This window comes from Tenebrio molitor, chromosome 7 (genome assembly GCF_963966145.1).
Source record: "Tenebrio molitor chromosome 7, icTenMoli1.1, whole genome shotgun sequence".
Lineage (NCBI taxonomy): Eukaryota > Metazoa > Arthropoda > Insecta > Coleoptera > Tenebrionidae > Tenebrio > Tenebrio molitor.
In genome coordinates, this window is record NC_091052.1 from 10,315,447 (window position 1) to 10,328,552 (window position 13,106).

General features: G+C 38.5%; 1 protein-coding gene across 3 annotated transcripts in view; it reads left to right on the plus strand.

Moving 5' to 3' along the window:
- The first annotated feature begins 3,113 nt into the window (after nucleotides 1–3,113).
- The window catches only part of LOC138135249 (alkaline phosphatase-like), a 42,465-nt gene continuing 32,472 nt past the window's right edge, over nucleotides 3,114–13,106 (plus strand). For all 3 annotated transcript variants that reach the window (XR_011160903.1, XM_069053945.1, XM_069053946.1), the window contains exons 1-2: nucleotides 3,114–3,220; nucleotides 5,841–6,163. Coding sequence is in view for 2 of the 3 variants with exons in the window: in XM_069053945.1 (XP_068910046.1) it covers nucleotides 6,067–6,163 (97 nt within the window). In the remaining variant the exon portion in view is untranslated. The remainder of the gene's footprint in view (nucleotides 3,221–5,840; nucleotides 6,164–13,106) is intronic.

Genomic DNA, 13,106 nt, shown 5'->3' on the forward strand with positions numbered 1-13,106 from the left:
GTTTGAATTTATAACTTTCATACATCACAAGGGAGAAAAAGCTAATATTTCGAAGGAAGTTCGAACGACGAAGCGACAAAATCCGTGAACCGAATACTTATTTTTCAACGTCTTATTTAAACGTTTATTTACCTTGCCACTCGCAATTTCTCGTAAACGTCAATACTGTTAACGCATACTGATCTGTTCAATAGATTATTCGGATTTATGACGGAGCAGCGAACACTCTCATGACATTTTAACTGTTCGCGATCCCTCCATTCCAAATTGTTAATTTCACTTGCAAATACCAAGACGAAACGCGCACACCTACGAAATTTTATTCAGAAACAGATATATCACCCTACTAAGTGGAGAGCTGGCTCCAAGAAAATATTTCATACTGTGTCAGCATAACAAATTCGCGGAAAACTCCCGATATATCTTAAAGTATGTGCATCCCCTCGTTCCGCTGATGCTTCAAACGAATATTTAGAATGCATTTGTAAAGTGTGTCACCTCGTCTGTAGATCCTCTTTGCAACGAAAGTAGTTAAATAAGACTTGCTAACGTACAAGAACTCCTGTGACAAGCAAACAGACTGAGGCAATAATGTTCTGAATTAGTTGTGCCAAAGTTGACGAAAAAATTCCCGGGGAGCTGGAATATCTGCTATCTGTCTACTTTTTAATGCAGGTTTTTACCCCCTTCACTTAAAATAATTTATTGGACTCGAGCAAAGGGCCCAATATTTTCAGATTTAAGGGCTTTCGCGACTTTTATGGCAGATATTAAAAATAATGTGATTGATGACAACATCCATTGGAAAAAATCTGTATCAAACCGACACTAATAAAAGTCACAACTGCATAACAAGAACTTAACCGCAAGGAAAAATATTGTATTGGTAAAAATTGCTTGAATTAAAGCGTTGTTTTACAGTTATTGTACGTTTTTTTAATTAAATTACAGTTATAAATAACTTTGGATTGAGAAGTGTTGTTTGTATACTTTTAATATATCGGGTGTTTTTTTTTTTAATTTCACGTCATAGTAGGCGTTAAAGAGTCGATTGTGAACGCACTATACAGGTTACGGATCACGGATCAGCTGTTTAAATCTTACGTTTTACACGATTGATGCGTTCACAATCGACTCTTCAACTCCTACTGCAAGGTGAAATTTAAAGAAAACATCCGATAGATAACTTGAACCCGGCGCATCCACCTTTTATGCACAACTGAAATCTAACTATACAGGGTGTCTCACAGAGTGTGGTATATACATATTTAAACCTGTAGTTGCCCCGCAAGTGAAGGTTTTTCAAAAAAAAAAAAATCAGTGTCCTAAGTTTCAAATTTGAAAATTTTGACAAAACCGTTTGGGAACCGCTAGAAACAGTCAGCGGTCCTCAATAGTGCATTTCAGTGGTTTGAATCAGGTCACATTTTTTTCGCATTAATTTTTGTTTTAAACACGCTTAAACACGTTCAGGGATTGCATAATGCAGGGTTTGAATATATGTATACCATACTCTGTGAGACACTGTATAATTCAAGAATATTTAGCTTTTAAAAGTCAAAATAATTAAAATCATTTTCTCTAGAGCAATTATGGCGTATATTATTATTTAAATTAAGATAATTTAATTTTGGAACAAGATAAAAATGTTAAAAAATAATCTCTATATTACAAAAATTGGTAGATGCGCTGCGACAAACGTAACATTCCTAATATAAAATTGGATATTAAAAACTTTTAAATTTTGCCACGGTAAACCTTTTGTACGAAAGCTCTGCAAGGATTTTTTTCATCAAAACGGCAAACAAAAAGGACCAACTGCAAACATTCTACATGCTTTGTTCCGAGAATGCTTATAATACCTTTTTTGTGTGTAGACGCAGCAGGTGCGCTTATTCGTCCACATTATTTCTACAAATAAGATAAATTATTCATTGTTAAGTTGCGGAAATGACCTGCACAGTGCAATGAAAAAGCCCCCAACAAGGATACATTTGACACGGAATTCCTTAGAATTCCTCCGTCTCTCCCCTTTTTCATCTAAAAACTTCACAATTAACTAATTATCGTGACGAGTTAATTACTAGAATGCCTTTTTATAATGTAGTGAAGGGATAGGGGACAAAGTTTGGAAGTTACGCAATTTGCGCTATTCCAGAGCAGGCCTTAAAACTTTCCAAACTCAACACTAAGACAACACAAACGACCATTCAGATTCGGTTTCCTAACCACGTAAACAGTTTGTCTTTGAGCCAGTGTTCCAGTTACTAATAATGAGCGCCGCCACGAGCGACTAGTTCTTTTTCAAATGGAGTCGAAGAGAGTACCGGTTGAAGTTTAAGTGCGCCTTGCTTATTAAAAATTACACCAAAGCTCCGGGCCTGTTGTCGAGGAGCTAGTCTCCTTCGATAAACACATGCCGAAGCATAAAAGCATCTCGTTAATTCGGGCGAAAGCTCTCTCGCAGAACTTCGCGCATGCATTTTGAAAATTTTGCATGGACGTAATTTGCAGTTGGCACTTAGTTGGGTGCAGAGATTTTTATTTATTAACTACCCCCGCTCGACTAATCCCGATCTGACCAGTTTAAAAACTGACTGTCCCTAATCCTGCTGATCCCGAGCCTACCTCCCTTTCGCTGTTTTTATTTCGGCGATTTGCGTCCGAGCTAGCCACGAACGTCCAATTTGCCATCGTTATCGGCGTGGCTCACCGTTTTTCCTCCTTCAAGGATGAGCTAAATATTTATGAACGTACAATTTAAAGCACATTTGTTTTTTTTCCCTGCCCGGGCACTGTTCACTCCTAATGAATATAAATTAAAGGACGATTCAAATCGGCCCACCGATAAAAAAGCGCCCTGATTCCCCCAATTCCTATTCAGCACATTACCGGAATCACAATACTCACTGCAATTGTATTCCACATCGGCAATCTTAGTCCTAATTTCTTAAGCACTTAGTTTGTCATTGTGATCCTTTATCTTTCCGTTTTCTGGGAGCATATCTCATCAGGCAGCGTCGTTATGTTGTGCGTTTCATCAGGGTGGGACCTGCGCAATGCCGCAAAGCAACATTCCCACCGTTTAACCCTCAGTACTCCCGCGGCTTTTACCTTCGTTTACGTCGGGGCGCTTCTTCGCCGATATCGCACGTACAAGTCGTTTAGTGCACGATTTCCTCCGCTCCCGACCAGGATCACGGATTAATTTTCACATTAGGTAAACGTCCCATGCTTGAAAAATTTTTGTCCCTCGGTGTCACAAAACTTGTAAAAATATTTGCGCTCCCACGATCTCGAAGTCGCGATCGGTGGGCCGGACCGGCCCTGCACAAAATAAACAACCAACCGAAAAAACGAATCGTCCCACGTTGCGGCTTCACGGCACAATGACAAATGCACAAAGGGCTTAATCATTTTTAAATTTGGTGCTTTCAGAGTCGTTGCGGTCCAAAAATAATAATAAGGACATTTTTATCTCGCCCCATTCAAATTCCGCTAATTGTTGAGCGCTAATGTTTCCGGGCCATTTATAACGCTCTTGTATCTTGATGTTGTTTTTGAAGAGTGAAAGGGTGCAAGATTAATTATTTCCTGGATTATTCACGGTGTAAAGACAACTGTTGGGAGATATTTTCGACGGCGGCTAAAAAATTAGCAAACCGAGTCGGCTCGGTTATCTCGTTTATCAGGAACGAATAACACTGGAGGGGAGATATCAAATAGTGGAGTGGGTTTATGAAGGCACGAGCCGGCGCTAATTTGCCTCCAGGAGAGCCACTTACACCAAAATTATTCACTATAAACCCAAGAAACAAATTAGAACAAGTCCTGTTTACACACGTAGCTACTTTTAACCCGGCGCATCCACCATTTGTGCATAATTAAAATCGAACAAGTTCAGTAAAATTTAGCCTTAAAACAATTATAATTGTATTTTGAAAATCCCTACATTGTAAAATTGGTGGATGCGCTCGGACAAATATCCTCTTAGGTTAAAAATTGCCTCCAGGAGAGCTACTTGGCCCAAATTATTCACTCCGAGGAAATAAATTAGAACAGGTTCGGACAATGGATCTGTCGACTACGGAATCTACAAGTCCTGTTTACACAGGTTGGCGATTGGGCAACATCCTTCAAAGAGTAAGTGCGTCTGGACGTTATAAAAAAGCGCCAGGGGAGACCCGATTTCGCGACAGCCCGAGCAAACTTTAGAAAAGCCTCTTATGTCGCCTCGTTGTGTTTGTCTTGTGTGGGTTGCTCCATAAAAAACGTTGCCCTTTTTTTAAAATTTCCGCCCGAAAGAAAATTACCAACATTTGTCTTTACTTACAGAGAGGGCACGCGCAGATTAAACATGTATGGGCCGGACCAAATCTTTTTTTTTTCATCAATGTCGAGGTAAAATTGAGGAAATTGCTATTTCATTGTTAATTAATTAATGCGTGGGGTACAATAAATTTGGCGGATTATTTTGATATACTGGGAGCGTTTCAGTAATGTTTATTTTTAAACATTATGCCCCTCCGAATGTACCCAAGCAGATTAAGATGGATTAAGGGGTATTTGCGAATTTACGTCGAGTGTTAAGCTTAAGAGATTATAAATTCTCATTGTAAATCGAAGCTTGACCGTTTGCGCAGAAGGACGCAATCTGGTAGACCGAATTACTTTTAAATTTCCGCCTGGACAAACACGGATCGTATCCATTTTTAAATTACTAATTAACCCTTACGTTCTGTTTGCAATTCGTACGTGCTCATTAAGTTTCATACATTCGGTTGCCATGGTTCCTTCTCACCGACGACAACCAAATTACAACTTTTTACAACAGATTCGCACGGTTTCGGCGAATTAATACAATGTAGGTGTGTATTAGTCCAAATTGGACGTTTTCATCATAACCTGTCCTCGCTAATACTTCCCGGAATTGCGTTCCTTCCGGAGACACGTTAAGCTCCGAGTTTGAGCTTTTAACGACGCGAACTTGTTGTTCGACGAAATAAAGTTGACATAATCTGCGGTCAAACCGGACGAGGAAAAAGATTATGAACTCCAGATATAAGAGCTTTTTACTTTAAAACAACTTTTCCCGCAGTTACGTATTTTCCGCAACTTCCTACAGATACATTTTTCATTTCAATCCAATAGATAATGTGAGCACTTGCTTTTTTTAATCTGGTGTAATTCATCGGTTTATTTTACCCGACTTGTTTGTCCGACTGGTTGGGATCGAGCTTTTATCTCGTATTTATTTTTTCATTTCGAAAGGATCTCCGCCGGGTGAAACTTTAAACTTGCTCTCGACTAACACTTAATTGGTGAACACACACCGTAAAACTAGAACTGGTTTGGCCCTCTCAGGACAGTTTAGCAAGTCAAACACCAGTCGAGAAGAAGTAGAGAAATGTTTGCGCCCTCGCTCGGACCGAGCAGTGATAAAAAATCACACGCAGTGGGGAAATTTTCGGTTTGTTTGGAAATTGTGGGAACATTAAACGTGGTAACTTGTGGCCCCCTTGTATTATTTAATTATCTCTGGAGATGTAGAGAAAGAAACTTAATGGCCTGAGAACAAAATAAGTTTAAAGTACACAGACCGGAGTTTCTTGGTGCCGCAAAAGCTTATTTAAATTTCGCTTCTGGCAAGGCCTCATTTAATAATTCATGCATTTTTGTCCGACTATAATCATAATTAATCGCTTACAAGTTAATTATTGCCGATTTCCAAGCAGTTAATTGTATTTATTGTGTTACACTCGTTAACAAAATGTAAATTAATTATTTATTGTTATCGGGCTTTTATCGAATTTCTGACTAATTGCAATTATTAATTACAGCATCGCTGCACAGAATTGGGACAGACAATGGATGGTAGTCATTAGTTATCCCAGAAGACAGTAAAGCTAATCGAATTTTAGGAGACCTGTTTGCCGAAGAGTCACTATAGTCGGTGTTATGCTTTATTAGTGACCGATCGAGTCTCTATAATGGATGTCCAGTGATGATCGTCACAAAGTGATCACTGACTGCAGACGATTACGTTATTATCTCTCCTCGTGAACAATGCTCTCCAAGATTTGGATACAGTGTGTGTGCGGTTTGACGATATTAATTCAGAGTGTCTCCTCTGCTCCTTCAGTTATTCAGAGCGGTGTCCATGGTAAGTAATTGGTAATACTGGCGAGACAGAGAGTCCGCTACAAATGTTATTATATCTCGAACCCGCAGAATTTTTAACTAAACTATTTAGGCCCTTTGCAACTAATGGTCCGGTCCGGACACCTCCAGAAACTTAAATCGGATCACGGACTTCGAACCTTTTCAGTATTTATGGCCAGAGCTCGTAAAATTCATTAGAGAAAAACACCCACAACGTCACTTGCAATGGGCCGTAACTTATTTAATTAATTACGACGAACCTGATTGGTTTTGCTTTTAATTCACACCAAATGATTACGATTTATTTGGCTATTTTGGGGGGCGAGTAGTTGTTAATAAATTCGGCTAACAAGTCCTTAAAAGTTGTTAGAAAGGCAATGAACAAAATTGAGTAACAGCACTGACATTCAAATTAATTTCCTCCCTCTCGTTTCGAGAGAAATCTCGACATAACTGTGACAGGGTTTAACGATGATCCAAATTTAGTGGCAAACACTTATCCCAGACACGGGGTCCTACAAAAGGGGAATATATTGGCGAATATATTACACTTATTAGTCATTACTGTGAGCGGATAGACACATCAGAGATCCTAATATTGGACGAGGATCTGGGTCCTTAATATATGGCTTAATTTCACTGTCGTACTGAAAAATATCAAAAACTTAACTGCCCTCGCAGCATTTTTCGTTTCTTTTTTTTTTAGATAACCGATCGGGGCTAAATAAAAATGTCGACGAACGTGCGATGTTTTTGAGAGTAACATTCGAAAGATACGGAGTTGTTTTGAATAATCGAGCATACATTTACACGCGTGAACATGGAACGACAAAATACAATTTGTGCTAGCCGAGCGATATACTCGGTATTAATACAAAAAGTGTAAATATGGCGAAAAAAGTGGGACACATGTTCGCCTCCCGAGAATACGTTCGATCCATCCATCGTTTTGCAAAATAAACAAAGCCGAGTGTTGGACTGATCGTGAAGGATGTGTTAAAGCCCGGAGTTTGAAGAACAACAGCACTCCCGCCGGGGCGAATTTACAAAGTGAATTTAATAAAACTCACCAACAATATTGATACAGCTTGTTTGAAATTTCCAGTTTGTACTGTTAACAATGTCAAGCGGAAGGTTAACGATTTGTTGCCTGTTATTTCTCTATATTTCCAAAACAATAACTTTTCCTGCTAATTTAAAAGTTCGACTCCCGGCTCCGCACGTTAAACATTTTTACTCTGAATTTAATACGCCGGATAATTGAAACATTCCCTGAAAAACTGTTCTCTCGCCGATCCTTGGGGGTTTTAAATATTTAACTCCTCCAGTCTCGCTACGAAGCATAATAATGCGAAAGCTCGGCTGCTCAAACTCCTAACATGAGAAGCGTTGAACTAATTACGATGTGTTGGCATTGTACTCTCTATCCGATATCTAGAAACATGCTGAGAACAGGTCATCGTCTCTGGATTGGCTGAATTTACTTGGAACTACTTGTGTGCAGGTGTCTCCGCTTAAGCAAAATGATGGGCCACACTACTAGTCTTTTAAACAAGGCGAGTTTATTTTGCGCAGGTGTTGCCAAACTGCGACTTGCATTTGTATAAAATTATCGCGTTTAATTATTATTGCAGTTGCAGATATTAAACCTTGAATAGTTTTATTTTTGACGTGAATCTTTGGATTCTCAATTAAATCGTAAAAATATGATGGCGGCTTTGCAAAAAGCAGAGGTTAAAAAGGGTGAAGTGAAATTAATCCTGGCTCCTGCGGCGTGTAAAAAATGAAGGAAAAAGTTTACAAGCAATAAAGAGCGTACCTGACTCTTTAAACCAAAGCGAGGATAATGCAACGACGTATTTGCATGGTACAGTGTGGGCGAGAATTTGCAGAATCGCAGGAGCTGTAAGTCTTGGGGATTTTTATTCCGTGATCTATGGTGTAATGTCTCGGCAATAATAACGGCATAACGTCGGTCTTCATGAACGTCCGAGTAATAAAGATAAAAGTTAATTGCCAACCACCAACGCGGATCGTCGGAGAGAAAATAAATAATTTTATGAATCCTACGACTTTTTTTTATTTTCTTCCCATAAACAAGAAAATTGATATTAATCCATTGCGATGTCTCTCGGAAGGGTGATTTAAAAAGATTTTTATTATTGGGTGAAATTTCGAATTCGAACATGTTTGTTTAAGCTGGAGTATCTTGGGATGTTTTTGTCCCTGAGCATTAAGCTCATTCTTTGTATGTTTTTATTCAGACCCTCTTTATATATCGATTTGGAGGTTCGTCGATAAAGCCATCTGGGCGAAATGTGACATATATTCCATACATTACTGGCCATTTCCAGTTCGAAAATAGGTCAGATCAGATCAAATGGAGATGAGTCCAGAAAAAACGCATTTGTACTTCGAGCCCCTCAGCCGAAACTTACTGCGTACAAAATAGCCAAACCGAAATCTAAATCCCCCCACAAATTGATTAAACTCCCCCCCTCTCGATTTACCAGTTCACTTTAAAGGCAGTTTAGTCGCGAGATGAAGTTAGAAGTGGTGATGGGTTTAAAATGTGAGAACCTGAAACAAAGTGCTGATCACTCTTGATCGTTACTCAAGTTTTAAAACGTCGTTTAAGCGCTGAAAAAACGAGAAATTCCCGACAAGAAGAATTTGCTAGTGGCAAGTTGGGAAGACTTTAATCTGAAAAACGAAGCTCGCAATCGCCAGATCTTGGAGAGCTCGCGATATTAACGCAATTAAAATCGTCGAGCTTTTTGTCGAGGAACAAAGTGCATTACAATTATCATGTTTACCGAGAGCATTCCAGGTGCTGTGCTTTCTAAATCCGATCCTGGCAAGTGTGTGCATAACATCTTGAGAATCTACACAAAGTTCAAGTCCGCGAAAACTGTTGCATGTTGTCTTAATAAGTTTATAGCGAGACCAACGAAGAATATAAACTTCGAAGCAATTACCCTGCAGCTGCTGTAATAAACATGCATCCTTAGCTTTGATAATGCACCCGCACTGCTAAATTTATCATTCAAAAGGACTAATATATTCGCTGTAACAAATCTTTCGTACGCGAGCGAATTAACTTACCATTAGAGCTGCATCTCGAAACTGTTTTCCTGCAACCGGTTAATTATTTTCCATTTTCCAGCCGGTTGGTGTTCAGGTGTTCGCGTCATTATCTCGAGTAAAACTTAAATTTTTCCGCCGGGACTAGACCGATCCCCCTAGATTTGTTCGGATTTTCTCCGCTAAAGTGGGCTTTCATTTTGAGAATCCGCACCGTAAACTGCAGGATCCTGCTTTTACAAGATGGAGGATCCACTCTTGGTTCTAAGTGCGCCACCTTTTCCCATTTTCCCGTTATCTACATCGAGTCAAGCTGGTTTCGTGCAATTCCATAAATAAATATTTGGAGCAGTTTCCGATACCTTTGGAAGGGCGACGGCCGGCTAGTTATGGACCGCAGAGTCGGGGCTTTTCGGGATAAAGAGGTTCGGGATTTTTATTCTCTATTTTTTGCGGTTAATCCTTTGCTCTTTGTTTCGACCACTTGCTCAGATTGCGCAACACAAACTTATTATGGCAAAGTTTTTGCCCGGGCTAATGTACTCCATTTAAATGCTGAATGTCAGAGTAAGTACCTCTGTGCTTTAGTAAATCCTCACAATTGCAATTAACCAGATTGTTTCAGGGTTGACCCTGTGCTTATGTTGATATTAAATTTGTCCCTTCTCTTACCTTCCATACATTTCCCAAATTTAAAACAGTCAAATTGTGCTCCGTCGCTATTGTTAATGTTAAATTTGTGTGTTCGTACTAATTCACTTGGGGAACAATGCGATTTACTCGGACATTCAGACCAGACAATACAACCCTTTCATTTTTTTTTCTGGACTTCGACAAATTAGTTTTGCTATCTCTAGCATTAACTCAGACTCTCCGAGGAAACTCATCAGTCTGTTATGACCGTGGATAATTTATATTGGGGCAGCGTGCGGTCCTCTCCTTAATCTCAAGAAAGAAACGGTCGCCATTTCTAAATTGGAAGTGTGAAAATGAAAACCAAATAAAACCCCAATAAAAAAGACCGAGCTCCGGTGAAAAACGTGGACGATCGTTAACCGTCCCTTTTTGATCAATTCGCCCTCCTTGAATTTACCACTCGGCAAACATCATAAATTTTCAGATTATCCGCTTTTTGTCCACGAAAATATAAAAAAAAATCCAACCAAACCTGAATATAGTATAATGCCAAATATGCATAACACGTGCACTCCGAAGGACGAAAGATGGAAATTATTTTTCTCTCTTGAGAGCCTGAATTTAATAGGTTGCGTTTGATCTGGAAATTTAGAAAAATTATTTTCGCACAACTTTCAAACTTTAAGCACGAAGGTTCCGACCAAGAAATAAAAAATCATGTCGGAGCGATGCGGGAGTCGTCTACTACAAAACTTTGATTGCTTGTTGGGAGACAGTGTCGTAACATATTTTTAATTAAATCTTGGGAATTATCTTCACCATTAATCACGAGTGTCGTAAACTAGTTTGAAAAGCAAAAATATCCCCGTTTTGAGAAAGCAATTTGGGTTTATTGCTTTATTGCGGTGACATTTTATATTATGGGAAAAGCTCCAAATTCTGACATGGGTGGTGTGATTTAGCCACAGTATAATATTCGCGATAATATAATTTAATTTATGTTCTGCGGCAAGGCATTATTAAGCTACATTTACTCGAAATGAGTGGTGAGGAATGAAAATAAATTGCACTTATATAATACACCTACGCGGAACAGATGCTTACCTCATCAGGAAATGATTAAACGAAGATTTTTATTGTGTACGGAGTTGGAGAAAACACCCCGAATTAATTACAATTAGGTGTTCATTATAATTTTGATTTTCCGCTCGTGGGGCAGTTAATTGGCATCGACGAAATGAAAATTGATTAACAAGCTTGCCGAGAACACAATTTTGCAAGAGTTAATAATATGCGACGTGGAAATTAAATTTTTTGCCGGCACTGTCTCACCTCATATATCAGAGCTTTACTGTGAATCGAAATTATTCGTGAGCGTTTATCCCCGTCATCCGTGGCCAGTATTTAATTAAATTATTTCGCGTCAGGGAATCTACTCGTTTGCCCTTTTCAACATGGCTCGGGGAAGGTCAAGTGCAGGAAGGAAATTTGACATTTTCTAACCCTCCGTCCAGTGCGTAAACAGCATCCGACTTGTCCTAATCTGTTCCTGAAAGTTTAGATAAGCTTTCGTGATTTACGGTTTGTGGCCACGGTCCACCTTTCGCACTCATAACACCCGGAGATTCGAAATTAAAATTCGCCCTTGGCAATTCCGGAATTTGGTGGACGCGTGTCGAGGCATTATTTATTTCTATGGGGAGGAAGGGTTTCTCTCCGCGTGCGGTGAATCCTTCACATTTTTCTTCGTAGGGAAATACAGATTTATTACATAATATATTATATCACAAAATACATACTTCTTGAAACTAAGCTCTCCCGCAAAGAAAGCTCGGAATGGAAGTTCGAAAGCGCAATTTCTTCAGATAAACGGACGTCACAAGGGCTCTGATAAAATAATAGTTCTGCTTCAAGTACTTTCGGACAACTCGTCTTCTCGTTCTAGTTAATTCACTTAAACCGAGAAGACCTGATTATGTGCCGTCAGCCTGGATAATATGGTTGGTAGCACTGGCTACTTTAATTAAGTTGTTACCGAACTCGTGTCATTTGCATCCCATTACAAAAAATTTCTCAAGTGCATCCCAACTGCAGTTAGGCTAATTGCTTGCGAGTTTCGAGGAGCATTTAAAAAAGTTTAGTGACTCTTGAAAGGTAAACTACTTGTAAGTTTGTTAATCGATGATGGATTTATAAATTTTCATCAACGTTATAAATGGCTGAACTTGAATATGAATACACCTGTAGGCTCTAGCGATTGAAACATGTTAGAAGAAAACTCCAGATCAATGGTTTCGGTAAATAAAAAATTGTTGTCGAAGAGCAGCGTCGTGAAGTCAATAAAGTTTCATCTACTTTCGAGATCGCCACACTAGAGCAATAAGACATTGCAACAGACATTGCTAAAATTCCTCGCAATCATTTTCCTTGCTTTACACTAATAGTTTGTCAGCTTTCAGCAAGGAAGTCTCAGTTTTGGACCAAAGAGAAATTGTGCAGAATTTTTTTTTAAATGTAAATTATTTTTTTTAAATACAAACATACAAAAATTACTGGTGTTTAAATAAATCTAATGATTTAGCCCTCTTTAGAAAGAGGAGATAAGATTTAATACATTTTCTCATAAACATCTTTTCATCCTTTTGAAATTAGGGTCCGGCACGATGGATCCTATTGGACAATGTTTTGTTTTGTCCATGCTAACTGAAATTACACTCAGTTACAGTAATTAATTGGTTAGATATAAAAAGCAGATATTATAGAAACTTTATCAAATCGAAACTTTTTAAAGAAGGCTAAATTGTTGCGATTTATTTGAAAATTTAATAATTTTTAAAAGAGGCTGAAATTCAAGTGAAATCTAGCAAATTCTTGAAATTTTTAAAATTTCTAGAAAAGCTTAAATTATTGAGATTTAAAAAAAAAAATTCTCCAGGATTTTCCCCTGGTCCAGAACTCGTATTATGATACCTACTCAAGGGTATTAACTTCAACATTTCTAGCAAAGTCTCTTTTAAATTTAAAGTGCTTTCTGCAGTTTGATGCTTATAAAATGTTGAATCAAGGCTTCCATTTACTTTTTTTGCTATTTTACAATGATTAAAAGTTTTTAATTAAAACCTTCCGCCCAAATGGCTTTGCTGATGAAATTTGAACGAAAAGCTCTAACTAACTAAACAAAAGCAAAGCCTGTACCTGCCCGAAAATATTTGATGGATTTGCGA